Source organism: Drosophila rhopaloa, unplaced genomic scaffold, assembly GCF_018152115.1.
Source record: "Drosophila rhopaloa isolate 14029-0021.01 unplaced genomic scaffold, ASM1815211v1 contig_155, whole genome shotgun sequence".
Lineage (NCBI taxonomy): Eukaryota > Metazoa > Arthropoda > Insecta > Diptera > Drosophilidae > Drosophila > Drosophila rhopaloa.
In genome coordinates, this window is record NW_025335034.1 from 12385163 (window position 1) to 12412322 (window position 27160).

The following is a 27160-nucleotide window of genomic DNA, read 5'->3' on the forward strand; positions in this document are numbered from 1 at the left end:
ATCCTAAGAGACAGATTATGCTGAGGAATTCCTGGAGGATTCAAAGAATTTAATAAATCAACAGGGTAATGAACAGCATTATCAGCATCAGGAACAGAGTCGACCGATTTAAAGGAGACTTCTAAACCATCAAATGAGTTTAGCAATAAATTATTAATAGTGGTTGCTCTTTCATTTTTCGTTGTCAAAATGGCGCGCTCAGATAGCCAATCTAAGTTTTTACATGATATGTTGGAAATGTCAGGAAGTATTTTGGATGTAAGGTCTTGAACGTTTTTGACTACATTTCCTAAGCGTGATGTTATAACTATTTTTCCATCAACTGTTGGATGGACGCCATTCCCAATTTTTAAAAGAGTTTCGGCAAAAATTCCTGCAGAACTGTCTCCTTTTAAGGGCACTCGCATATTTTTCGTGAGCGCTAGTTTTTTTTATCTGTGGCCATAAAAATGAAGATTTTAAACAGGCCTTTATTTCGTCAGCTCTTGTACCTCTTGGCACAACATGAAGGGTTTGGCGAAAGTCTCCAGCTAGCAGGACTGTAATACCACCCATCAACATAGAATTCTCATTAATATCTTGCAGGTTTCTATTTATGGCTTCAAGCCCACCTTTATGTGACATTGTGCACTCATCCCAAACAATTAACTTACAATCTTTAAACACCGCAGCCATATTACATTGCTTTGAAATAGAGCAATGAGGTGTTTCTAAATTAACTAAATCCAAAGGAAATTTAAATGTAGAATGAGGAGTTCGACCTCCATTGAGCAGGGTAGCAGCTATACCGGAAGATGCTACAGCTAGGGCTATTTTTTTAACTTCGAACTTTTGCCAACAATAAGTTTGTCAAGAAGGTTTTACCTGTCCCTCCAGGTGCATCCAAAAAAAATATTTCACCCATCTCAGCCCCAACGCTTTGTAAAATTGTATTGTATACGACTTTTTGCTCGTTCGCTTAATATTAGTTTGGAGTTAGGATATTGGGTTGTCAGGACTTTCTTATTTCTTATTTGCGCGTTTTTTGAAAACCTTTGTGTAAACAACCTTTGTAGAAGATCCTTCAAGAGAGAGAATCAGAAGGATACTGGCAGAGCTATATAATAAATGAAAGTGATCCAAGTAAAAGTCGTGAGCTTGTATACTTTTTATCAGTTACAATGTTATCAATGCAATTTTAATTTGCGCACAAATATGTATACTTGTTTGTAAATTGGAATTTGTTGTTTTAAAATTTCTTGTTTTGAATGAAACGAAAGCCTTTGTACACACAGTAAAAGATTGGCATCCAATACAAAAACAGCAAAGTAACGTATTATTTTCAGATTCCACATTTGATTTACCTGTCCCTCCAGGTGCATCTAAAAAAAATATTTCACCCATCTCAGCCCCAACGCTTTGTAAAATTGTATTGTATACGACTTTTTGCTCGTTCGCTTAATATTAGTTTGGAGTTAGGAAATTGGGTTGCCAGGACTTTCTTATTTCTTATTTGCGCGTTTTTTGAAAACCTTTGTGTAAACAACCTTTGTAGAATATCCTTCAAGAGAGAGAATCAGAAGGATACTGGCAGAGCTATATAATAAATGAAAGTGATCCAAGTAAAAGTCGTGAGCTTGTATACTTTTTATCAGTTACAATGATATCAATGCAATTTTAATTTGCGCACAAATATGTATACTGGTTTGTAAATTGGAATTTGTTGTTTTCAAATTTGTTGTTTTGAATGAAACGAAAACCTTTGTACACACAGTAAAAGATTGGCATCCAATACAAAAACAGCAAAGTAACGTATTATTTTCAGATTACACATTTGATCGATAAACGGGTATAATAAATCATTTTATTTGTATTTAAGCACATTATCTACATTTGAAATAGAAACATACACACACATTGTATGTATGTACATGTATTGTACATATAAGCAAATCAAAACATATCCAAATATACATATGTACATACGTATTTGGTCAAAAGTTCGAATCTTAAGATTAATATTTAACTTGGAAACATTTTGGCTTTGCTTACGAATTTGTAGTAATTTTTATTTTCTTCCATGATGGAAATTAAATAAAGCTTCTTCTGCTACAAAATGAAAAATAAAACCTAAGCATTTGATCCACAGGACTGACTATTGATCGAAAATCTATTGATCGGAGCAGCAGTTTAAGTTTTTAAAATCCAAAACAAATTTAACTTAAATTGCCTCTTTCCCCTCCCCTTTCCCTGCAGCACTACCCCTCCCCCTCATCAGTTTTCTTGGCTGTTGCTCTCTCGGCCGTCGCTCTCTTGGCATCCGCTCTCTGGGTTTCGCTCTCTCGACAGGCTCCCGCAAAATGCAACGCAATAACTTAGAAAATCTAAATAAATTCGTTAAAAATACTTAAAAAAATGTTAAAAACTTGAAAAATTAAACTTAAGCATTTGGGCCATAGAATAACTATTGAGCAAAAAATCTATCGGAGCAGCGGTTTAGATTTTTTAAATCGAAAAGTTAATTTTAAATGTAGCCCCCAAATTATGGGGGATATCGAAATTTCTTTTAGATTTCTAATTAGGCCTTTTCAAAACCTAAAATTCGGAAAAAACCAAATATCGAAATTCCAACCACTTTAGAAGTTAAGCTTAAATACATCAACTTTTTTTTTTTTGGGGCCACTGGGGGGACATATCGGATCTTAGTGGGCGCCCACGCCCCCAATGGAATACTGTGAAAAAATTTGGTTGCTCTTGCTCTTACGGTTTGGGCTGTGGCCGTATCCCCTTCAAAATCGGTCTTTCATTTTATAATCTTTAGGGATATTAAATATTAAGATTTACCAAAAAAAAAATGAAATCGAAGTAGTGAATTATAATAACAATATTAATAGGGTCATGTTATTACTTATTTCCGGAAAGGTATAATACGTTTTAGTTATGAACGAGAAATAGGCATTGTTCTGAATTTTGTATAGAGATCTCTAGTAGGAACACACCACAACTGAGTTTCATACACGCATTCAACAATAACCAGAAAAACACAAAATTTAGCTGTATGCGGTTATTATTTTGAAACTAACCGATTTCATTAGCTAAACAAAATAAAAGAAGAAAGAGAGATAATTTAGCTAGATTTTATTGTTTGCTAAATAAAAGAAATTTAGAAAACAATAAGAAAGACAGAAATGTAGCTATTTGCGGTAATTATTTTGAAACTAACCGATGTCAATAGCTAATTGAAAGGAATTTAGAAAATAATTAGAAATACAGATAATTTAGCTAGATGCGGCAATTATTTTTAAATTAACCGATGTCAATAGCTAAATAAAATAAATTTAGAAAATAATTAGAAATACAGATAATTTAGCTAGATGCGGCAATTATTTTTAAATTAACCGATGTCAATATCTAAATAAGAGAAAAGCAGATAATTTAGCTAGATGCGGCAATTATTTTTAAATTAACCGAAGTCAATAGCTAAATAAAAGAAATTTAGAAAATAATTAAGAAAAGCAGATAATTTAGCTAGATGCGGCAATTATTTTTAAATTAACCGAAGTCAATAGCTAAATAAAAGAAGGGTATAACTGTCGAGAAAACTTAAGCACGGGAAAAGGCTTTCACTTAGACAAAACACTATAGTCAACAGTGCAAGACATCTCAACTGAAATACAAATTCCCTAGCATTTCTGATGGGTCGAGTCGTGTTTTCTTAGAAAACGTCCGCTAATCTAAACCCAAAAATACTAGGCTGCGAATGAAATTAAATATGAGAAAGATAATAAGATTTTTTGATAAGATTTGGCCTAAATTTGATGGAGATGGCCAATAGGCATGTATTAATCGGCTTGCCGGATGTGGCCGACACGTTTGGGCGCCACAAATAATATTTATTGTAGAATATCACGGTTAAATAAAATACCAGGGTATCCTATGGTGGCCAGCTGATGGTCGTTACGAGGTAGCACAGCACGCGTTGCTACCGGCTCTGCTCATTCGGGACAATGGGGAGGTTTTTCTCTACGTGTACTACTCGCAGTTGCTGGCTTTGCATACCTAAATTTATTTGATCTCGCGTGCATCGGGATTGAAAAGGGATTCGCAAACTCTAATTAAGATAAGATAAGAAGATAAGGTAACCAAACGATCGACAGTAAAAAACAAAAACACTAACACATGTTGACTTGAATGTTGCTGCTGTTGTTGTTGATACAGCAACGTGTAATAGCCCTCCCAACCATGATCATATTCTCCAGTTAATAAAAATTTTTTTTTTGAATATATTTAGTTTCTAATAGCTTTAGTAAACCATATTTTAATCTAGGCATGTAAAGGTTTAATTTTATTTAATTTCAAAGAAAAATCTAGCTTAGTGAAAATACTCGTAAGAATGGCACTGTGGGCAGATAATATGAAAGGTTCTTTTAAGGTATGATAATAATGATATAGTTAATAGTATAATAAAACAAGAGAGAACGCTATAGTCGAGTGCCTCGACTATTAGATACCCGTTACTCAGCTAAACAACTTAATATAAATATGCAATTGCAACTGTGTACAATGTAAATACATACATATGTATATGCTTACATACATACACACATACGACATTGTTTGTCTCAGACCTCCAATTTGGGTAACTTGATTTGATTTGCATAGTTCTTGGGATATAGTTCGGTATTGACAAATGAAAACCATCGCAATTTCCTTTAATAGAAATTCTTATAGAGAATTAACGTTGACTCTGTTGAGCACCTTGGCCAGCTGTTCCAAAGTCATCCGTTAGATGGCGCCATGAAAGGCGGAAATGTAGGCGCTAGCCAGGCTTAAGCGTTTAATGGCTTTTTGGGCGTTAGAGTGGGCGTGGCAAACTTTTATTCGGCCAATCGATAGGTATTGACGAAACAAATACATCTCAATTAAAATTTTCATAATAGCATCAAAACTGTGGCCACAGATTGTGGCTTGTGGGCGTCAGAGGGGGCGTGGCACCATTTTGAAACAAATTTGCGCTGCGTAGGAACTCCTAGAATCTGCATGCAAAATGCCAATCTTCTAGCTTTTATAGTTTCCGAGATCTCAGCGTTCATACGGACAGACAGACAGACGGACAGACGGACAGACGGACATGGCTATATCGACTCGGCTAGTGATCCTGAACAAGAATATATATACTTTATAGGGTCGGAAACGCTTCCTTCTACCTGTTACATACTTTTGCACGAATACAATATTCCCTTTTACTCTACGAGTAACGGGTATAAATAGGGAATATTTAAATTCGGGCATTATTTTTGTTCAGGCGCGAACAGAAGTGGTTTACGTTAGCAATATTAATTCTCTTTTATTGTGTTTTCTGTTAGTTTTTTTTCTAATGATGATGGAAATTAAATAAAGCTCTTACTTCTGCTACAAAATGAAAAATAAAACCTAAGCATTTGATCCACAGGACTGACTATTGATCGAAAATCATATTGATCGGAGCAGCAGTTTAAGTTTTTAAAATCCAAAACAAATTTAACTTAAATTGCCTCTTTCCCCTCCCCTTTCCCTGCAGCACTACCCCTTCCCCTCATCAGTTTTCTTGGCTGTTGCTCTCTCGGCCGTCGCTCTCTTGGCATCCGCTCTCTGGGTTTCGCTCTCTCGACAGGCTCCCGCAAAATGCAACGCAATAACTTAGAAAATCTAAATAAATTCGTTAAAAATACTTAAAAAAATGTTAAAAACTTGAAAAATTAAACTTAAGCATTTGGGCCATAGAATAACTATTGAGCAAAAAATCATCGGAGCAGCGGTTTAGATTTTTTAAATCGAAAAGTTAATTTTAAATGTAGCCCCCAAATTATGGGGGATATCGAAATTTCTTTTAGATTTCTAATTAGGCCTTTTCAAAACCTAAAATTCGGAAAAAACCAAATATCGAAATTCCAACCACTTTAGAAGTTAAGCTTAAATACATCAACTTTTTTTGTTCAGAATAATGGATGTTGGAGCTGTTTGGGGCCACTGGGGGGACATATCGGATCTTAGTGGGCGCCCACGCCCCCAATGGAATACTGTGAAAAAATTTGGTTGCTCTTGCTCTTACGGTTTGGGCTGTGGCCGTATCCCCTTAAAAATCGGTCTTTCATTTTATAATCTTTAGGGATAATAAATATTAAGATTTACCAAAAAAAAATGAAATCGAAGTAGTGAATTATAATAACAATATTAATAGGGTCATGTTATTACTATTTTCCGGAAAGGTATAATACGTTTTAGTTATGAACGAGAAATAGGCATTGTTCTGAATTTTGTATAGAGATCTCTAGTAGGAACACACCACAACTGAGTTTCATACACGCATTCAACAAATACCAGAAAAACACAAAATTTAGCTGTATGCGGTTATTATTTTGAAACTAACCGATTTCATAAGCTAAACAAAATAAAAGAAGAATGAGAGATAATTTAGCTAGATTTTATTGTTTGCTAAATAAAAGAAATTTAGAAAACAATAAGAAAGACAGAAATGTAGCTAGATGCGGTAATTATTTTGAAACTAACCGATGTCAATAGCTAATTGAAAGGAATTTAGAAAATAATTAGAAATACAGATAATTTAGCTAGATGCGGCAATTATTTTTAAATTAACCGATGTCAATAGCTAAATAAAATAAATTTAGAAAATAATTAGAAATACCGATAATTTAGCTAGATGCGGCAATTATTTTTAAATTAACTGATGTCAATATCTAAATAAAAGAAAAGCAGATAATTTAGCTAGATGCGGCAATTATTTTTAAATTAACCGAAGTCAATAGCTAAATAAAAGAAATTTAGAAAATAATTAAGAAAAGCAGATAATTTAGCTAGATGCGGCAATTATTTTTAAATTAACCGAAGTCAATAGCTAAATAAAAGAAGGGTATAACTGTCGAGAAAACTTAAGCACGGGAAAAGGCTTTCACTTAGACAAAACACTATAGTCAACAGTGCAAGACATCTCAACTGAAATACAAATTCCCTAGCATTTCTGATGGGTCGAGTCGTGTTTTCTTAGAAAACGTCCGCTAATCTAAACCCAAAAATACTAGGCTGCGAATGAAATTAAATATGAGAAAGATAATAAGAGTTTTTGATAAGAGTTTGTGAGGGAAGGGTGGCCTAAATTTGATGGAGATGCCAATAGGCATGAATTAATCGGCTTGCCGGTTGTGGCCGACACGTTTGGGCGCCACAAATAATATTTATTGTAGCATATCACGGTTAAATAAAATACCTGGGTATCCTATGGTGGCCAGCTGATGGTCGTTACGGGGTAGCACAGCACGCGTTGCTACCGGCTCTGCTCATTCGGGACAATGGGGAGGTTTTTCTCTACGTGTACTACTCGCAGTTGCTGGCTTTGCATACCTAAATTTATTTGATCTCGCGTGCATCGGGATTGAAAAGGGATTCGCAAACTCTAATTAAGATAAGATAAGAAGATAAGGTAACCAAACGATCGACAGTAAAAAACAAAAACACTAACACATGTTGACTTGAATGTTGCTGCTGTTGTTGTTGATACAGCAACGTGTAATAGCCCTCCCAACCATGATCATATTCTCCAGTTAATAAAAATATTTTTTTTATTATGATCCCTTGTTCAAGTCGGTTTCTCAATACCCTACCATATTTCCGATCTGCATTTTATTTAAAAACAATAGTAATAACTACACTCCATGTGAGTCTGAATATATTTAGTTTCTAATAGCTTTAGTAAACCATATTTTAATCTAGGCATGTAAAGGTTTAATTTTATTTAATTTCAAAGAAAAATCTAGCTTAGTGAAAATACTCGTAAGAATGGCGCTGTGGGCAGATAATATGAAAGGTTCTTTTAAGGTATGATAATAATGATATAGTTAATAGTATAATAAAACAAGAGAGAACGCTATAGTCGAGTGCCTCGACTATTAGATACCCGTTACTCAGCTAAACAACTTAATATAAATATGCAATTGCAACTGTGTACAATGTAAATACATACATATGTATATGCTTACATACATACACACATACGACATTGTTTGACTCAGACCTCCAATTTGGCTAACTTGATTTGATTTGCATAGTTCTTAGGATATAGTTCGGTATTGACAAATGAAAACCATCGCAATTTCCTTTAATAGAAATTCTTATCGAGAATTAACGTTGACTCTGTTGAGCACCTTGGCCAGCTGTTCCAAAGTCATCCGTTAGATGGCGCCATGAAAGGCGGAAATGTAGGCACTAGCCAGGCTTAAGCGTTTAATGGCTTTTTGGGCGTTAGAGTGGGCGTGGCAAACTTTTATTCGGCCAATCGATAGGTATTGACGAAACAAATACATATCAATTACAATTTTCATAATAGCATCAAAACTGTGACCACAGCTTGTGGCTTGTGGGCGTCAGAGGGGGCGTGGCACCATTTTGAAACAAATTTGCGCTGCGTAGGAACTCCTAAAATCTACATGCAAAATGCCAATCTTCTAGCTTTTATAGTTTCCGAGATCTCAGCGTTCATACGGACAGACAGACGGACAGACAGACGAACAGACAGAAGGACAGACGGACAGACGGACATGGCTAGTTCGACTCGGCTAGTGATCCTGAACAAGAATATATATACTTTATAGGGTCGGAAACGCTTCCTTCTACCTGTTACATACTTTTGCACGAATACAATATACCCTTTTACTCTACGAGTAACGGGTATAACAAGACAGGTTTGGGTAAACTTACCGCTCCATTTCCAGTCGGTCGAAAGCGCTTTCGGCGATTCTGCGGGGAGGGGTTATGTAAACCTACATATACACTGTTAGATCACTTTTAATTTTTTTTTCTGCATATTACACCTTCTTTTTGTCTTAATTTGTTTTGCTCTTCATTCCTTTTGTTTGTTGTCTTGCGTAAGTTAACTAGGTTTTATGTTTGTTTTTTTTCTTTGGTTACGCAAGCAACACATCACTTTTATTTTCGCCAAAATAATTTTATTATTTTTTTTTTCAGTTTGCCCATTTGGTTACTTATTCTTTTTCTTCATTATTTTCTTCATTATTCGTTGATCTTTTCTTGTCATATTATTGTTTCACATCACCATTCTCTCACATATTTTGATTTTCTCACTGGTTTTGCTTTTAGATTATGGCTTCATTAATTTCGACTTGATCTTTTAACTAATAAAAATTAAAAAAAAAATCAAAAAAAATGTAATTCGATCAGGTTTTTTCTTCGAGTATAACCTTTTCTAAGGCAGGTCATTTCATTTTGCCGATTTACACCATTAAGAGGTTAAGCACGAGCTCGATGGGGTTAACACAAGAGAGGTTAGGCACGAGCTCGACGGGGTTAAGGGGGTTTTTCCGACTTTTCCGCACTTTTCGCCTACGGGGTCATCATAGGGAGCTCGATTGATTTCCCTTTGACGGATTTAAGTGATGATGAAGCTGCTGATGTTACCCGCTGCCTACTCCCAACTGGATCGTAAATTCCTTATCTCAACTGGATTTTGGGGACCGAAGAAAAATATGTAGGTTTTTGGGCTTACGCCCCACACCTCTCCGCAGCTTTGCACTCGCAAGCTTTTGGCTCGCGCAAATAGAAATATTACGGCGACAGAGGCAGTGGGACTTCAGAAGTTGGCCTGCAAGAAATATTGCCAAATTACCCAAAATTCGAGTCTGCCATTGATTGCAGATTAATATTTACCCTGAACTGAGCAGAAAATCACTAATTTTGTGGTTGTAAATACGGTTTACCAGCCTGGCGTCGGCTTGTCTACGTGAGGTTAAGAAATAAACTTGGCTTGTAGATAAAGGTGAACTGGTCACCTCAAGAGTCAATCGGCAAATAGACGCGAGGGTCTCCAGTGTCACTGTGACATTTGACACTGGAAAATCATCATCATCTCTGCGGATCTAAACTCTGCTACCATCTAGTACTTTTTCTTTCCAGTATTAATTTTAAGTATTTCTAAACTTTAAAAAAATTAATTATTCATTTCTAGTTTTAAATATTAAAAATTTTCTTCTTAAATTACCCATGGATTTTGTATTTCTTCAACACCTAAAAATAATTATATTTATTATAAACTTAGCTAATTATACCCGTTACTCGTAGAGTAAAAGGGTATATTGTATTCGTGCAAAAGTATGTAACAGCTAGAAGGAAGCGTTTCCGACCCTATAAAGTATATATATTCTTGATCAGGGTCACTAGCCGAGTCGATATAGCCATGTCCGTCTGTCCGTCTGTCCGTCTGTCTGTCTGTCCGTATGAACGCTGAGATCTCGGAAACTATAAAAGCTAGAAGATTGGCATTTTGCATGCAGATTCTAGGAGTTCCTACGCAGCGCAAGTTTGTTTCAAAAAGGTGCCACGCCCCCTTTAACGCCCACAATCGCTTATATACGATTTTAAAAATTTAAATATTTCGGAAAAGTAAAAATGCAGTTTTATTGTGTTTATCAATACCTAACGAAATGTAGAAGAAATTTTTCAAATCGGACCATTCGTTAAAAAGTTATGCGTGATCAAAGTTTCTATCCCCATCTCCCTCGCACTCCCTTTACCTGAGTAACGGGTATCTGATAGTCGGGGCACCCGACTATAGCGTTCTCTCTTGTTTTATAACCAAAGTTATGCAGCAGACGGACCCTAATTATCTTGTGCCTGGTTTAATCAGCCTAATTAACTTTCTTTTTTTTTTTTTTTAAATAATATTTTATTCACTGGAATCTGTTCAGTGCCTTCTGAACTTAACCTAGCGTAATTAACGAGAAAGAAATTTTATGCATACATAGTAGCCTTAATAATTAACTTTCTGCACAGTTACACAACCACTGATAAGTGCATATCCAGGAAAACTATTTAGACATTTAGACATTTTAGACATTGCTTTTAGACATTTTGATTATTTTTATTTGTTTTGAATATTAAGTTTAGCCAGCGACAAGCGCTCCAAAAGTTTCTAGATTAATGCTTAATCCTAAGATATTTTTTTTTTGCAGAAAGGAAGGTGCAAAGCGTTGTTGATATCATCTTTATTTCAGAACTGTTCAAGAAATTCCGTTTTCTGAAAGGCGTCAAATTCTTTTTACATTGCAAATAAAATGGATATTTCTTTAAATTAAAAAGTATACAGATAACTCTTTCGAATATTAATTTGATTTAAAAATGTATTATCAATTGGCCCAGCAACAATAGTCGCTAGGCCTTAAAATAAATTGAGTTTAGACTCATTTGAGTGTCCCTCTCCACGGAAATTTTTTTTTTTTTTTTTTTTTTCGGACGTTGATGCACTATGATCAGCGCAAACAAGTGGCCCTTACGACACCAAGCAGTGCTTGTTACGCGCGGAGCCTAATAGGCGCAAAAACGAGATCGCGAGAAGTTAAAAGCACAATGTAGAAGCGGACAGACTAAGATTACAAATACGTACGAGACTAATACTAATAGTAAAAGGCGAAAGATTTATTCGACAATTGAAGAGAAACCAGAATCCATGAAATCACTTCCCAGAATTGCATCAGGGCTCATGGACTCATCGGCGACAATTATTAAATCAAAATGAATCTTGTCCCATTTCTCCACAGGCGACACAAGATCTGGGAGCCCGTTTTGGCTTGCGGCAATTCTTTGCGAAATGGCCCTTGGAGGTAAAGTTCCTGCAGCGCAATTCGTTGATCCCAGGGGCCTCCATCGATGTTTTCTTCGCTGCGTTGGTTTCATTTATCTGCGGGAGGCAGATATTTGGAAGGCGTAATGCATCTGCTCTGGGTGGGCGAATCGTTGAGTGCGTGCTTGATCCCTAAAGTTTACTGATGGCACTTCGATGATTTGGTCCAAAAGCTCATCTGTGTCCAGGTTGCTGAGTTGGGCCAACATCATTTTCTCCACGAAGTCCATGGCAAAACGCTCGTTTTGCTACCACTTGCGTTGCTCGAACTTGCGGCGCTGCTCGGACTTCGAAGACATTTGCCCGAAGGCCATAATCAGCTGCTCGCATAACCTCTCGAAAGGTTCCAGCATCCTAGTAGGGTTGGCATGTAACCAGCGCTGTGCCTTTCCCTTTAGCTTGGTAATAAGCAACATCCTTATGAAGTCGTCGGCCAATGCATATACCTGAACAATGTTCTCAAGGTGTGCCCCCCAGTTGCGAGCACAGATGTTTTCGTCAAAGTCTTAGGCTGCTTCTTTGGCGAAAGATAATGATGCTGCTGATGCAGCCCGGCTGGTAGCTTTGTCGGCGTTGAAAGTGGCGCTGTTGTTGTCTGTTGATCTGAATACTGCCACTAACCATACAACATATAGACTGGTCATTTCATACAACGAATTTGGTCACAAAATTTTTCACTCGGGGGGCCCCAGTGCTGGAATCGGCAGGCCCCGACACTTCGTGTGCCTTCGGGTTTTTTCGCTCTCGTTCTAATTCTTATTTTGACGCTCGCGCTTGAGTTCGGTCGTTCAGTCGCAGAGACGCGCATTTTGAAGAAGGTTGGACTGCGCTTGAATTGGGCTTTGTATGTATGCGTGTTCATGCATTCTCATACAGGGGTGCATGTGTGCGATCATTTCATTTCGATGCAGCAAGAATATTTTGTCTTCTGCTACTTTTCAGACTTGGTACCCTAACAATATGGGCGTATTCACTATTGGGTTAATGATAAAAATAAGAATATTATATGTTATAGTATATTTTTAATATTTCAGCATATATTTCATCTTAGTTTACAAATTCAAATCAGTGGTAGCAAAAAAATATTTTGCATATATGTATGTATTCAAATTAATAGAAATCAATCTACTGAGATAGGAACAGGGCACATCGCAGTCGGTGTCTGCGCTTAGTGGTTCAGAAAACTTCAAACCAAATCAGCTTTGGTTGTTGTTCTGCGAGCGGATGGTGCCTGCATAGCCTACCGACGATTGAATTTTAGGGGTGGGTACAGAAACAAGAACGGCTGTTTGGCTTTTGTTTTGTTTACATTTTTTAGGACACTTGTTTTGAATGATATGTTTAATGAGTTTTGGTTGATTTTTTTTTTGATTCGCAGTGTAATTATACCCGTTATTCGTAGAGTAAAAGGGTATATTGTATTCGTGCAAAAGTATGTAACAGCTAGAAGGAAGCGTTTCCGACCCTATAAAGTATATATATTCTTGATCAGGGTCACTAGCCGATATAGCCATGTCCGTCTGTCCGTCTGTCCGTCTGTCTGTCCGTCTGTCTGTCTGTCTGTCTGTCTGTCCGTATGAACGCTGAGATCTCGGAAACTATAAAAGCTAGAAGATTGGCATTTTGCATGCAGATTCTAGGAGTTCCTACGCAGCGCAAGTTTGTTTCAAAAAGGTGCCACGCCCCCTTTAACGCCCACAATCGCTTATATACGATTTTAAAAATTTAAATATTTCGGAAAAGTAAAAATGCAGTTTTATTGTGTTTATCAATACCTATCGAAATGTAGAAGAAATTTTTCAAATCGGACCATTCGTTAAAAAGTTATGCGTGATCAAAGTTTCTATCTCCATCTCCCTCGCACTCCCTTTACCTGAGTAACGGGTATCTGATAGTCGGGGCACCGGACTATAGCGTTCTCTCTTGTTTTGTTATTTAATGATCTAGTTATATATATTTTTATGTTTGCTTATTCTTGAAAGTCGCCGCTTGAATTAGTTACCGATAAATATACATATGTACATATAATAATTTTATAGTTTTAATCTTGGAAAATAACAAATTGTTTATCCACTATAAAGTACAGACAAAAAAAATTTGAAGTGATTTTCTTAAATTTATATTACTATTTTAAACTTTTAATGATTTTTAATATAAAAAAAAAATTATAAAATTAATTATCATTAAACATAACATTCAAAACAAGTGTCCTTAAAAACGTTCTTGTTTCTGTACCCACCCCTAAAATTCAATCGTCGGTAGGCTATGCAGGCACCATACGCTCGCAGAACAACAACCAAAGCTGATTTGGTTTGAAGTTTTTTGAACCACTAAGCGCAGACACCGACTGCGATGTGCCCTGTTCCTATCTCATTAGATTGATTTATATTATTTGCAATACATACATACATATATGCAAAACATTGTTCTGCTACCACTGATTTGAATTTGTAAACCAAGATGAAATATATGCTGAAATATTAAAAATATACTATAACATATAATATTCTTATTTTTATCATTAACCCAATAGTGAATACGCCCATATTGTTAGGGTACCAAGTCTGAAAAGTAGCAGAAGACAAAATATTCTTGCTGCATCGAAATGAAATGATCGCACACATGCACCCCTGTATGAGAATGCATGAACAGGCATCCATACAAAGCCCAATTCAAGCGCAGGCCAACCTTCTTAAAAATGCGCGTCTCTGCGACTGAACGACCGAACTCGAGCGCGAGCGTCAAAATAAGAATTAGAACGAGAGCGAAAAAACCCGAAGGCACACGAAGTGTCGGGGCCTGCCGATTCCAGCACTGGGGCCCCCCGATTGAAAAATTTTGTGACCAAATTCGTTGTATGAAATGACCAGTCTATATGTTGTATGGTTAGTGATACTGCTCCTGTTGCCACCCGATGCAATGCCTTGCAGGGCTGTCGAAACGTTCAGGCTTGTAGAGCTGCCACCCGATGCTTTGTCTTTTGAGTTCGGTAGCACGATTAGACTGGCAGGGTTGCTAATCGATGCGTGCACGTGCGACTGCGGCAGAATGTTCGAGTCTCCGGGGTTGCCACCATTGCCAACTGCTTGTTGTTTTTGCTGTTGTCCGGCGTCACGTGTCTGCGCTTGCTGTAACAAATTGCGATGCGTACTAACTTCTGCCTGGTGCTGCCTGATGATAGCAAGAAGATATTGTTGCTCAAGAGCATCTCGGGAAAACACCCTCTCTTGAGTCGGTGGTCCGTTGTTCGGCTCGTTGCCCCTTGAAGTTCATGGGCGGAGGCGTCGTCTTGATCTTCTACAGAATCTTCGTTAGCGGGTTGATCTTCTCCAGGGTTGTGGTTGGCGTCTTGATCTTCTCCAGGGTTTTGGTTGGCGTCCTCACGTGGTGCCTGGCCGCGCTCTTCAGGAGGAATACGCCTAAGACGAGCCATCAATTCGGCCTTAAGGCCTTGTGTTGGCATTCCCAATGTGGAAGCCATCTTTTTAGCTGAACAAACGAGTACTCTTTAAAGTTTATGTCGTCCACAGCGTAGATTTGAACCACTTCTGAATTTGTGGGAGGGGCGTTTATATAGCACTAATTACACATTCTCTCAAGCCATGTCCACTTTATTCAACACGTATACATAGAATGTCTAGCATTGGGCTTGCTTAAAGATTATGTTAACCTTAATTTTAGCTTAACATTAACTATCGAGAGGTTATTGGCCGTAAGGTGGCCTACTACATGAAAGTGTAGTTTTATGTGCCTGGGAGCCGAACTTCAATTGTCTTTTAACCTGGGGTCGTGACAATTGAGAGGAGACATGCTCATAGTCGAATGTATAGATTTTGTTTTGCATGCTGTGTATGTGTGTATATATAAAGCAAAGTAGGCTATGCCCTTTGTATATCAAAGGGCCTTCTGGTGCTGATATCTATGATAGCTCTGGTGATATCTATATAGTGAAATTATTTAGTTTGAGTCGAATAAATGATCCACCCTTTGGGTTAAGACCAACGCCAAACTTTGAATTAAAAACACAATTAATTGCGGTGCTGAGACTTTATTAATTGAAGATTGGCTTAAGACTAAATTCTTGTGACAAAAATCTTTTTTGTGTTGCCCTTCGTTTACATAAATTTGGGAGCGAGATTGCCCGCTTGGGATATTGATTGTATTCAATAATTTGAGAGTGAGAGTGCCACATAGGGCGCGGCACTTAGTCATTGCAATAATTGTTTATGTTATTGTAGAGCGGCATCGCCAGCTCCGGATGTGGATTGTTTACATTGAATATTCTTAAAAGGGTTATTATTTTTGCTTGTTTTCTTAATTTTGTATATAAAAAGGTAATCGGGTTTAGTGTACACATTTTAAGTGTTATTTCATTATATTGAATTGTGGTAATGGAGTTACCGAATTTTGTTGAATGCTCAACTTTATTTTTATCGGATTTAATGAAAATTATTTGAAATAGTTTATTGGTTTTTCTGTTAAATGAATAAGGATGCTATTGTCTTCTTCTGCACTATGTTGAGTAACTTCACTATGATTTTCTTCAATTTTAATTCCTAATAGTGCATCGGCCACTGAAATTTCCTTTCCTTTAATATAATTGATTTTAAATTGGTATTTATTTAATTTGGCTCTCCATCCTTGTAACTTGGCATTCGGTTCTTTTAAGGTATGCAGCCATCTAAGAGGTTGATGGTCACTAGCAATGAGAAAATGTCGTCCTAGTAAACAATGTCGAAAAGTTTTAGTGGCCCAAACTATTGCGAGAAATTCCTTTTCGATAGCACTGTAATTTAATTCGTGTTTATTAAGGGGGTCTTCTAGTCTAGAAATTTGAGAAAACCGAAAAATTTTTTTTTTCATAATTCGATCGTTTTTATATTCACAAATATCTCCCTAAAAGGATTTTTCAAAACTCAAATTATTTTCAAAGTTATAGCCGTTTTAGTGACGTGGCAACTAGACCGGTTGAGGGAACGACTGGAACTTTAAACGCGTTTTTCTCGAAACTACTTTTTTTGATGCGGTCGCCACTCTAACTCAAGTTCTAATCAGTCGATTTACTTAAAATTTGGCATGAATACTCTTTAAATATATCGCTATCGCATAAACCAACAAAAAATAAAAATTTTAAATTTATAATATTTTTAAAAATTCGACAAAGTGGAAAAATTAGTGAAAAAAACGACTTTTTTCTTTAAGTAGCCGCCATTTCATGAAAAAAAAGATTTTTTTTTTGGTGTTTCATGCCTTAGCGACATTCGTACTCATTAAGAATCTATCATTGTTTTATTTTTCAGATAACTACAAGCATAAATATCATGGCGACGCGGACACGGCTTCTTTTTTTCCCCTCTTCTTCAAGAAGGAATAACTCAATGAAAACTATTTTTTTTCTTTGAAATTTATTTTATGTACTCCTTTAAGTTTAATAAACAAATGATAAAAAAACGGATGGTAAAAATATCTATTGCTTTTTTTTATTAATTGTTAAAAAAAGGTCAAAATTCGAGCCTCTAGACTAGAAGACCCCCTTAAGTGTTCTGCTAATAAAGGATATAGGATGACATTTTTGAGAAAGTACGGCTCCAAGGGCTAAATTACTGGCATCTGTGGTTAAAGTGAATTTCTTTTCAAAATCGGGCAATTGGAGAATTGGTTATCTAATTATTAAAGCTTTAAGTTTTTTAAATGCTTCTATGTAGTCAAGATTTTGTGTATCTATATTTGCTCATTTTTTAAACATTTGGTCATTGGTTTTGCTATGTCTGTCTATGTTTGGAATAAATTTGCGATAATAACCGGTTAATCCAAAAAAAGCTCTGATCTCTTTTACTTTTGTTGGAATTGGATAGGAAACTATGGCTTTAACTTTAAGGGGGTTTGGTTTTATGCCATTAGGGGTTACGATGTGACCAAGAAAGCTAGCTTCTGCAAGTTTGAAAAAACTAGTTGGAATGAATTTAAATGTTCGGTAAGGGATGTGGAAAAATTATAATATCATCTAAATACACTAAACAGTGTTTGTTAAACAACGGTCGAAGGATATTATTCATGAACCTTTGAAAAGTAGCGGGTGCATTTTGAAGGCCAAATGGCATTCGAAGATATTCGTAATGTCCGCTTTTGGTGGAAAATGCTGTTTTAGATATTCTGGGTCCATTTCTATTTGATGAAATCCCTTTGCTAAATCGATAGTTGTAAGATATTGGCATTTTCCTAGTTTACCAAGGATTTCGTCCATGTTTGGTATTGATTATCTGTCGGGGATAGTTATTTCATTAAGTTTCCTATAATCTATTACTACCCTATACTTAATTTTACCAGAAGCATCTGATTTTTTGGGTACTACCTATTGTATGGTGAATTACTTTCCCTAATTAATCCCTGATTAAGCATTTCTTGCACTTGGTTTTCGACTTCAATTTCGTGCGCTTGAGCAAGGGGTTATTGTTTTGAATAAATTGGGGAGTTATGTGTTGTATTTAGTACGTGCTTAATAGTATTTGTAAATGTTAGATTGTCTCCTTCTTCATATTGAAGATTTTTGAATTTATTTAATTAAGCTTTTAACCCTAAAGTTTTCTCCTGATTCAGGTAATCTAATCAAAACAATTCAAAATCTATTTTTTTGTCTTTTGGATATAAAAATTTTGGTTTGTTTCTAATTTTGAAGTTATTTATTTGTATGTTTTATCAAAAAGAGTAACTTTGCTATTTTTGTAATTTATAATTGATTGTGCATTTTCAACAATTTTCTGCCAATTAGTATATCGTAATTATTAAAAAAACTGTGTACATAAAATGGTTCAGTTGTTTTAAAAATACTATTGTTGGGTAACATGATTAATTTGTTCAATGTAACAGGACCATTTGATGTCAAAACTTCACATTGGATATTTTGAATGGGAAGACAAAATATATTTTTATTAATCATATTTATTGTGGATCCTGTGTCTATAAGGTATTTGTATGTGCAACCTTTGTATGCTATTTCTGTTAACCGAAAATTTTCGTTTTGTTCTGAGCTATTTTGACTATGTTCATTTATATTTTGGATTTTGGATTGTATGTATTGTTGCCCTACATTAATCAACCCATGGTATTGATTGTGGTCTAAATATTGTTGTTCATAATAGTTAGGTTGTATTTTTTCGTATTCGTGTGCGTCTTGAAATCTTAATTAGTCAATAGACATTTTTGTTTGCTCACTTTCCGATGGTCTTAGTCGTTTGGTAACCGGGAAGTTAGTATTTTTATATGTGGAGGTTTGTTGCAATTGAGGGTATGTATTTTCTTTTAAAATATGCTGTTTGAGGGTTTTGAATTCTATTGAAATATTGTGGGAAAAGATATTTGTGAGTAATTGGTCGTGTATTCATGTATTGGTTGGGTGCGAAATGATTTGGTACGTGCCACATGGTTTGGTTGTTAGGTATCTGCTGTGTATAGTTGGGTCTAAATGATTGGGTGTGTGGATTTAAATTAGGTTGGAATGGTTGAGAATATTGTGGATAACTTGGTCGATATTGGGTTTGGGTATTTGTATTGAATTTGTATGATTTAAAATTCTGATTAGGGTTTGCGTTTTTACTACTGTTTTCTGGATTTTTATTTAATTCAGACGGCGAGGAGTTTTATCGGGCAAAGGCAAATTCTATGGTACGCCAGCTGGCTGCCCTAAATTTATTTCTAACAGAGGAGCAGTTGGCCAAATTCGACGAAAGTGAGTTGCAGGTGCGGTTGGATTTAATCGAGCGCATGTACTCTGAAGTCGATAGCTCTCGACTTAACCTCGAACGGCTTGTGATCGAGGAGCTGGAGTCGGATGCGCGCTTAACCTTTACCACGGCATATTGTGAGACGAAAGGAAGGATCTGCCGCCATCTCAATAGTGAAAAGAGAAAGTCGTTGGCAAATTCAACTGAGCTGCATGGCATCCTCGGTGGCCACACTGCCGCCTTCAAGTGCAACTCGCGGCCCACCAGGCTACCGGAATTTCAGCTTCCGCGATTTGGCGGAGCATACATCGATTGGCCGGATTTCTTCGCCATGTTCAACACGGTAGTGGGAAAGAACGAAGACCTAACAAAGGTGGAAAATTCCAGCATCTTCGTGCATGTTTGGACGGCATAGCGCTGGATGCAATTCGCTCTCTAGAGCCCACGGAAAATAATTACGACAGGGCTTTGGAATTATTAACCTCGAGATTTGATAATAAATTATTGCACTTTCAGGCTCATGTTCGGTCTTTATTCAAGCTACCAGGGGTGGAGAAGGGATCCGCAAGTAGCCTGCGGCAGTTGAGCGACAAGGCAAATTCTCATTTGCGCGCCCTGGCTACTATGGCCTCTACGAAGGAAATCTATGACGGCCTTTTAATCCATCTCATCGTTTCAAAACTGGACATTCAGACCCAGGAGAGGTGGGAAGAAGGGTTGCCTTCCAAGGAGCTGCCAAATTGGGATAAATTCTCATCGTTTTTGGATCTTAGATGCCGCATGATGGAAAATTTGGAATACGCTATGGTAAACCAAGCACCTAGCAAACAGGTTGGAAAAGTAGCTAGCAAATTTTGTCGTAGCACCCTCATTGCTTCATCATCAACTATGCCAGCATGTACCCTGTGCGAGTCTAGGGAACATTATTTGACAAAATGTCCACAATTCTTAGGATTGAACCCCAATCAGCGGTATAGAGAGTCAAAAAGGCTACATCTTTGCCTTAACTGCCTACGAAAGGGACACAGCCTACAGCAATGCAAGTCTGGCAACTGTAGACACTGCTGCCAGAGGCATCATAGTCTTCTTCACTTGGAACCAAATCCCGTTGCAACCCTGCCCCAGCCTGCTCCAGAAATACTTCCGCAAGGATCATCTCACGTCTCTCTAGCCTTGTCCAAAATACAGCCTTTAGCTTCATCGCCGACTAGATCCGAATACCGCCATAGTCTACGTAAAAAATCGCTCTGGCGAGTTCGTGCCATGCAGAGCCCTGCTCGATTCGGCTTCTCAAATCAATTTCGTCACCTCTCGTTTCGCCAATCAGCTTCAGCTCAAGGTCCATCGGTCAGTCATCTCCATATCAGGAATCGGTGAATCCTCGCTCGCTTCGGATAAATCGGTTTATATTTTCGCGCAGTCGAGTAACGCAAAGTATAGAGCTTCGCTCTCAGCTGCTGTCACCCAGTCAATAACCGATTATCACCCGCATTTCGATCTTAACGCGTCTGAATGGAAAATACCGGAAAATCTCGAGCTCGCCGACCCGCTCTTCTACAAAAGTCAACGCATCGACTTGCTTATTGGAGCAAGCATATTCTTCGAGCTGCTTTGTATTGGACAAATTCGATTAGGCAGCAATTTACCCACTCTGCAGAAAACCAGACTTGGCTGGATCGTCTCAGGGTGTCTGACAGTAGGATCTTCCGTTCGCTTATCTTTAGTTTCCATATCTCAAGAGCCCAGCACTCATTCGGAGTCGGAGTCGATCTCAGGGTGTCTGACAGTAGGATCTTCCGTTCCCTTATCTTTAGTTTCCATATCTCAAGAGCCCAGCACTCATTCGGAGTCGATCTCTGAGATACTAAAGAAATTTTGGGAAATCGACAATTGCGCAGATTCTACAAAAATCATTTCGAAAGAGGAAGCTCTATGCGAGCAGCTATTTCAGCAGGAATACACTCGGCTTGAATCTGGCCAATATTCGGTACTACTTCCTGCCAAAACTAGTTTCGATGTTCTAGGAGATTCATTCGATCGTGCGCTTCTTCGTTTTAAAGCACTCGAGGCCAAATTAGCTAGAAATTTAGAGCTGAAGTCGCAATATAAAGCCTTTATAGACGAGTATCTAAACCTTGGCCACATGTCTCTAGCAACTAAAAATGCTGCAGCTCATCAATATTACCTACCCCACCACTGCGTCCAAAAGTTGGAAAGTACAACGACAAAACTGCGAGTTGTTTTCGACGGCTCCGCGAAGTCCACTTCGGGATATTCGTTAAACGATTTGTTGTACGCTGGCCCTTCCATTCAACCAAAAATCTTCACTACCCTGCTTCGTTTTCGATTTTTCAAGGTTGCTTTGTGTGGAGATATTTGCAAAATGTATCGCTGCGTTCGGGTTACACATCCCCATCAGTTTCTACAATGTATTTTGTGGCGCGATCGGCCAGAAGACGAGGTACAAGTTTACTCGCTCGACACCGTAACCTATGACACGATGCCTGCTGCTTTTTTGGCAATTCGTGCAATGCAGCAGCTCTCTTACGATGAAGAAGCGGAGTTTCCAGTAGCAGCTAACATCATACGCACAAATTTCTACGTCGATGATTTAATCGCAGGAGGAGACACCATTGAGGAGGTCGTTGAAATTCGTCAACAAATCAAGGCGCTCTTGGAAAGAGGACATTTCCCAATTCGCAAATGGTGTTCCAACGAACCTGCGGCGCTAGAAGGAGTGGATGACTCGGATCGGGAGAAAACTTTAAAGTTCCACGACGGAACTGACGTTACAAAGGCGTTAGGTTTATCTTGGGACACGCTATCGGATAGCTTGCTTTTCAGCTTCTCAAACGAATGGACTGAAAAACCCGCAACTAAGCGCAGCATTCTGTCGGCTATCGCTAGGTTTTACGATCCCCTTGGATTAATAGCACCGATCATAACCAAACTTAAAATTTTCATGCAGGTCTTATGGAAGGATAAACTCGACTGGGATGAGTCTCTGCCGCAATCTTTACATTCCGCTTGGTTGGAGCACATGTCGCAGATCGCCGCAGTTGCTTACTTGAAATTTCCACGCTTTGTTCTACAGCATAACTCATCGTGCGAAATACATGGATTTTGCGATGCAAGCATGGCAGCTTACGGAGCTTGCATTTACGTTCGATCAGAGAACCAAGGCATAGTTTCTTCGAACCTACTTTGCTCAAAGTCAAGAGTCGCACCCTTGAAGACCCTCACGATTCCGAAGTTGGAGTTATCTGCCGCTCTTTTACTGTCCGAACTTGTCTCTCAAGTGGCACAAATTGCACCTCGATCTTGCTCTTTTCATTGTTGGTCAGATTCGACAATAGTTTTGGCTTGGATCCGTCAACCTCCTTCGGACTTTAACATTTTCGTTTCGAACAGGATTTCGCAGATACAGGAGAGAACTAAGGGAATGACTTGGAGGCACGTACCGTCACGACAGAATCCGGCAGATATCTTATCTCGTGGATGTACCCCTATTGAGCTGGTGGGATCAAAGCTTTGGAGTGAAGGACCGCAGTTCTTACTCACTGATTCTTCTACATGGCCCGATGACGCACCCCCTGTCAAGGAACTTCCTGAGCGTCGACGCAGCGCATTGGTGCTGTCGCAGGAAATAGACATCTCGCAAAGTTGCAAGTTTGGAAACTCGTTTGGGAGAATGCAGAGAGTCTTCGGATATATATATCGGTTCCTTCAAAGGGTCAGCAAGGATCGAGTACGGCATAAAGGAGAGCTTACAGTCGAGGAAATCAAAGGTGGTACTCATCTACTCTTTAAAGGGATTCAGCGCGTGCATTTCGCCGAAGATCGCAAGGCACTAACCATGAAGATGAAGCTGTCGCCGAGGAGTAAACTTCTATCCTTAAACCCATTTATAGATGCAGGAGGTCTAATGCGCGTCGGCGGACGCCTTCATAATTCGCAGCTGGATTTCGATGCCAAGAACCCTTCCAACCCTTCTTCCCAAGTCTCATCACATAACATCAGCTATCATTGATCATTTTCATCGCAAGTTCCTTCATGCAGGAGCACAGAGCTTGTTAGCAGCTTTACGACAGAGATTCTGGCCCATTGGAGGGCGAAAAACGGTTTCTGCTGTCATCAACAAGTGCATTCAATGTTTCAGATTAAAGCCCAAGCTAGTCGAACACATCATGGCGCCGCTTCCGGAGGACCGAGTGCAACCGAATCGCCCAATCGTCATCTCTGGAGTGGACTTTTGTGGCCCCTTTTATTCGAAGTCAGAGGTCAAAATCAGGCCCCCTACGAAATGCTACATAGCCATATTCGTTTGCTTCGTCAGCAAGGCTACACACTTGGAAGTTGTCGAAGACCTTTCAACGCAATCTTTCATAGCAGCCCTGAAGCGTTTTATAAGCCTGAGGGGAAAGCCTCAAACGATTTGGTCAGACAACGCAACGAACTTCGTGGGTTCGAGCTTGTTGAGCTTCGGCAGCTGTTTCTGAGCGATCCTCAAAACATTGAACTATGGAATTCCCTTACGTCGATGGAGATCCGGTGGAATTTCATCCCACCTCGTTCCCCGCACTTTGGTGGCCTGTGGGAGGCCACGGTCAAATCCGCAAAATATCATTTCATCCGTGTTGTTGGAAAATCGATTCTCACATTTCATGAACTGCGTACTTTAGTTTGTGAAATTTCCGCAATTTTAAACTCACGGCCGCTCTGTCCCATTTCAGAAAACCCAGATGATATTAGTGTTCTTACGCCTGCACACTTTCTCATTGGATCTACATTCACCGCAATGGATGAGCCTGATGTCACCCATCTGAACATCGACCGCTTGAGCCGGTGGCAGCGTGTATGCCAAATGCAGCAAACCTTCTGGCGCAAATGGAGCGCCGACTACCTTTCGCTGCTGCAGGATCGGACCAAATGGCGCCTTCCTGTGAGCAGCATACAGGCAGGAAGCATGGTCCTCATCAAGGAGGACAACATACCCCCTTTGCGGTGGCGCCTCGGCAGGATCGAGAGCACCATCTCCGGAGAGGATGGCGTCGAACGAGTTGCAGTCATCCGAACCGACTCTGGACTATGCAAGCGGGCAATGAGGAAGCTGGCGGTACTGCCCCTTGAAACCACTTCACTTGGAAGCATGACTCTTCCAACGGGGGAGCATGTCGGGAGCAGCCGCAGAAATCAATTTAAAATCATTTCAAAACCATTTATTGTTTTCTATTTTGGTCAGCATCACTGACAACAACAATATAAACAAAAGCTTCTCATTTATCTATCTGCATGCGTGGGTGAGATAAGCCGAGATAAGCGACTGCGCTCGCTGATCTCTCGGAACTGCGCACTCTCATTTTTGCATTCGCTTTTGATCGCTGGTACGAAGCAGTTCGTTCTCTCTCGCTTCCAGCAATAAAACATACATATTTGAAATCGAACCATACTCTCGGCTTTTTCTTTTAACACCGTTCACACACCGCATAGTTTAAAATTCGTTAAACATTCGCAAAAAAGGTGGCATAAATTAATGCCTCCTCTAAACAGTAATTTTCTGATCAGTATTTTAATTGGAATCTTTAATCGCCTGAACATAAATGAGAAAATCTGATTGGTTACCTTTCAGATGCAATTTCGAAATCAGGAGTTGACGTCGGTCGTCTTTCAGCTTCTTCGCAGAATGCTCTCAGATTTCCTTTGTAAGGTGTCTCCCTGAAGTTCTCCAGTAATTTGTAGTTCGGTGTTTGGGGTTTAAATTCTGCAACTAGTCTCGATCTAAGGGGAGGCCAGTCTTCTATTTTGGAAGGACGCAATATGGTTATGTTACGTTTTCGTTTTTTTTTTTTGGTCCACCTAAAAAAAAACGTTGTCACTGTTACATCATTAGTTTGGTAGAGTGATAAGAGACATAATTAACTCTGCTGACGAAGGTGTACAGATTTTCTGGATCACCTTTAAATGGTATGATATCTTTTAGCTGCCGACGAGCTTCAGCAAGGTTGTTGTCGCTTAGCGCCACGATTTCGGGTGCGGCGATAATTGGTTGTGCCATTGTTGTATAATTAAATTTTTTGTAAAAATTTCAGTAGAAATACTTGTTCTTTTTATTTGTTTTTACTTATTTAACTTGTAGTGCCTAATTTAATTTTTTATAATTTGCTTAACTGTTAGTTGCCTTTGGACCTATCGTTTTTATTTTTCACTAATTCTTCCACTTTTTGTTGGACAACCGAATTGGAAATATAATCCAAGTTGAAGGGTATTAAAATGTGTTGCGTAATTTTTTTTTTATCGAGAACTGGATTATAAAATTTAATTTATTTTCCACTCGATGATCTTTTTTTCGGATACTTTTTGTATCCTACCGACTGCGCCAGTGAAATTATTTAGTTTGAGTCGAATAAATGATCCAGCCTTTGGGCTGGAACTTTGAATTAAAAACACAATGTGGCGCTGAGACTTTATTAATTGAAAATTGGCTTAAGACTAAATTCTTGTGACAAAATCTTTTTGTGTTCCGCTTTGTTTACATAAAATTGGGAGCGAGATTGCCCGCTTGGGATATTGATTGTATTCAATAATTTGAGAGTGAGAGTGCCACATAGGGCGCGGCACTTAGTCATTGCAATAATTGTTTATGTTATTGTAGAGCGGCATCACCAGCTTCTTCTTCTTATTTCTTGGTATGAATATGTGAATATGTCACTATATACAGTGGCTCACAGCTTGTTTGACTATAACTCCTGAACCATAAGAGATGCCCATAAAAATAAAACGCAGAAAGGTTAACTGTTGTTTTAACTTAAAAAATATGTTTTCATTTTTTTATTATAGCAAGGAACTTCTAAATTAAACAATAAAAACTAAAAATACTGCCTTTTTCAACGTCACAGCTTATTTGACCCAGATCATCAAATTAATTATAAAAAATTGCAAAAAAAAATTTGTTAAACTTTTAGTATTTGGTATGTCCGCCCTTTTGGTCCACAACCGACTTCAGTCGATTGGGAGTGGATTCGACCAATTTTTTTGTGGTTTCTGTGGTGATTTTAGCCCATTCTTCGAGCAAAGCCGTCATTTTTATTGGAAATATTGCGCTCCCGAATTTTTGAGTCCAGCAAAGCCCACAAATTCTCAATAACATTAAAATCGGGTGACTGAGCTGGCGATTTCATTATATGGGGACAATTATAACCCAGCCAATATTGAACTATACCCGACTTTTGCTTTGGGTCATTGTCTTGGTAGAACCGAAAACCCTGTATTATTCCCAATTTCTTAACACTTTGGAGTTAATTATTCTTAAGGATATTAAGATAAACATTTTTATCCATTGTGCTTTCAATAAATTTAAGGTTTCCGACTCATGCTGCGGACTTACAGGCCCAAACCATAACGTGTCCGCCGTCATGGTTAACGGTGGGTTTTAGATGTTCGTCCTGCAGCTCTGTATTAGCTTTACGCCATACGTAAGAACGTCCTTCGGACCCAAAAAATATTAAATTTAGAAGTTCCTTGCTATAATAAATAAATGAAAACATATTTTGTAAGTTAAATCAACAGTTAACCTTTCTGCGTTTTATTTTTATGGGTATCTCTATGCTTCAGGAGTTATACCTGTTTAATGTTGAAAATTAGGTGTGGGTCAAATAAGCTGTGAGCCACTGTATATAAAAATGCTCTTTGCTTATGTTTGTGGCCGATGTACTCGAAAAGTTATGAACCGTTTGAGCAATTTTGACACAACATGTGTTGAGGTCCCAATTTGGTT

At 38.2% G+C, this 27160-nt stretch overlaps 1 protein-coding gene across 1 annotated transcript; it reads left to right on the top strand.

Moving 5' to 3' along the window:
- Positions 1-19733: 19733 nt before the first annotated feature.
- Positions 19734-26819, top strand: LOC123037283. Its single transcript, XM_044457347.1, has 3 exons — positions 19734-20193; positions 24120-24559; positions 26745-26819. The coding sequence occupies exons 1-3, from the start codon at positions 20160-20162 to the stop codon at positions 26817-26819; spliced, it is 549 nt and encodes a 182-aa protein (XP_044313282.1). The 5' UTR covers positions 19734-20159.
- Positions 26820-27160: the final 341 nt, after the last annotated feature.